General features: G+C 54.6%; 1 protein-coding gene across 1 annotated transcript in view; it reads left to right on the top strand.

Moving 5' to 3' along the window:
- LOC119339637 overlaps positions 1 to 2,037 on the top strand; it is a 25,871-nt gene extending 23,834 nt beyond the window's left edge. The window contains exon 2 of the mRNA XM_037611615.1: positions 1,173 to 2,037. Coding sequence (XP_037467512.1) covers positions 1,173 to 2,037 — 865 coding nt within the window. The remainder of the gene's footprint in view (positions 1 to 1,172) is intronic.
- Positions 2,038 to 2,375: the final 338 nt, after the last annotated feature.

The following is a 2,375-nucleotide window of genomic DNA, read 5'->3' on the forward strand; positions in this document are numbered from 1 at the left end:
GAATCTCGATCAGAAAGCTGATTAGGCTGGGCAGATCAATCTGGAATCACCAAGGAATTAAAACAGAGGCCAGAAACCAAGAACGATCCTGGCATTCCAGCGCAACAGTGCCACTTGTCTGCTGTCACAACCGCTGAAAACCACCTCACTCCCTCTCCAGTCACCACGCGTTGTACCTCGACCACACACGCACACGTGCAAGCGCGTGTGTCACTGTCAGACATCAACCCACGTCCAGCTCAACTTGTAGACCGATCTGAGGAAGAGGGCCGGACATTATAGTCCAACACTCCCCCTCATGTCTATGCTCCTTTGGAGCTATATGACATGAATAACGGAAGCGGGGGCATGCCGCAATTTTTTATTGCGTTTACTGGGTTTTGAACCATGAACCTCTTGGTTGTAAGTTTATGCACCTAACAAGTTCATCCATCAAACTGATCTGATGGAAGAGACTAGGTAGCACATTATACGTCAACACTCCCCCTCACGTGTGGCTCCCTCAGGCCTAAACGTGGACTGATAGTGGGCTGCAATTTAATTGCGCCAGCCGGGTCGTGAACTCAAGAACTCTTGGCTCCGATACCATGTAGAAGTGCATGCTCTAGCCAATACAACATAAAGACCGATCGTGGGCTGCAATTTTAATTGCGCCAGCCGGCTCTTGAACTCAAGACCTCTTGGCTCTGATACCATGTAGAAGTGCATGCTCTAGCCAATGCAACCAAAAGACCGATCTGAGTTGGCTCTGATACCATGTAGAAGTGCATGCTCTAGCCAATGCAACCAAAAGACCGATCTGAGGGAGAGGGTCGACATTATACTCCAACACTCCCCCTCACGTCTATGCTCCTTTGGAGCTATATGACGTGGGCAGCGGAAGCGGGGGCAGGCCACAATTTTTTATTGCGTTTACTAGGTTTTGAACCCTGAACCTCTTGGTTGTAAGTTTATGCACCTAACGAGTTCATCCATAAGACCGATCTGATGGAAGAGACTAGGCAGCATATTATATGCCAACACAACTGATACTCGAGAGAGCTCAGCTTAGCTCAGATGGGATCTTTATAAGCCAGCAACGCTGCACAGACTCAGACACAGACACACACACCAACCATCCTCAAAGCGGCAGCTCGACCGTAAGCCACGACGTGCGTCTCCTTCCCTCTCAGCCCGTCGAGGTCTCCCAAAGTACGCGCTCCGTTGTCGTCCTACCACGGGCGATCCGTGTGCCTACCGTGCCGCTCACACCCAATCCTCGCTCATCTCCACACCCACATCCGCTCCGTGCGTGCCTGGGCGCAGCAGGGCACGGCGGTGTTGGCCGCCTCCATGGCCACGGGGCTAGCGCACGTAGACGCGCTCCATGTCGCGCTCGACGACCTCCTCGACCTACCCGAGGCCCAGGCTGCGCTCTCCGGCGCCGGCGACAGCGTCGACCGCCTCCTGGACTCCTTTCTCCACCTCGCCGACGTGCACGGCTGCTTCCAGGAAGCCATGGTGGTGCTCAAGCAGGACGTCTCCGAGGCGCTGGTGGCCGTGCGCCGTCGCGACGGGGCACGCCTGGCTTCCGTAGTGCGGTCGCAGTGCAGGACCGGGAAGGAATTCGCGAGCCTTGCCGCCGCGGCCAGCGAGTGCGCCGTCAGGCCGTCCCGCCTGAGTATCCTCGGCGGCAGCCAAGGCAGCGCGGCGGAGGTCGAGGTGACCGGGCTGCTGTTGGAGTCGGCTGTGGCCACCGTGTCGGCTTCGGCCGCACTGTTCGGGGCCATGGCGACCATGTTGGGGTCGGTGGCGGCGGAGTCGTGCTCGTGCAAACGGACAGCGGCGCTGGTGTCCCTGGTAACGAAGAAAAAGAAGAAGGCGTCGGCGCCGGGGTCGGGGTGGGCGGCGGAGCTACCTGTGGCTGCCGTGGCGGAAAGGCTGGAGGAGCTGGAGGAGTTCATCGAGGAGATGGAGGCCGGAAGCGAGAAGGTGTTCCCGAGCCTCGTGCAGACTAGGGTCGCGCTCCTCAACATCCACACGCTCCACATCTTCTAACTTTGCACTGTCATGTACTCTCTCCGTAAAGAAATATAAAAGCGTTTAGATCACTAAAGTAGTGATCTAAACGCTCTAGTACCATCCATCTTAGCTGTACTAGTGAAATTAGTGGCAGAAATCCAGTGTAACTGTAAATAAGTAGATGATGAAAAGAAGAAGGAATTTGTAGTACTCCCTCCGTCTAGGTGAGTAAGTCATCTTAGGTTGTGCACCGTGACAAAGGAGGAGGGGACAATGAGAGACTTTAATATTTATTTGCTAATTAATAGCATTGCATGCAATGAACTAACCACTACATGTCGTGTTTGATAGTCTCAAGTCATTAAAAACATGCA

This window comes from Triticum dicoccoides, chromosome 7B (genome assembly GCF_002162155.2).
Source record: "Triticum dicoccoides isolate Atlit2015 ecotype Zavitan chromosome 7B, WEW_v2.0, whole genome shotgun sequence".
In the NCBI taxonomy this organism is placed as follows: domain Eukaryota; kingdom Viridiplantae; phylum Streptophyta; class Magnoliopsida; order Poales; family Poaceae; genus Triticum; species Triticum dicoccoides.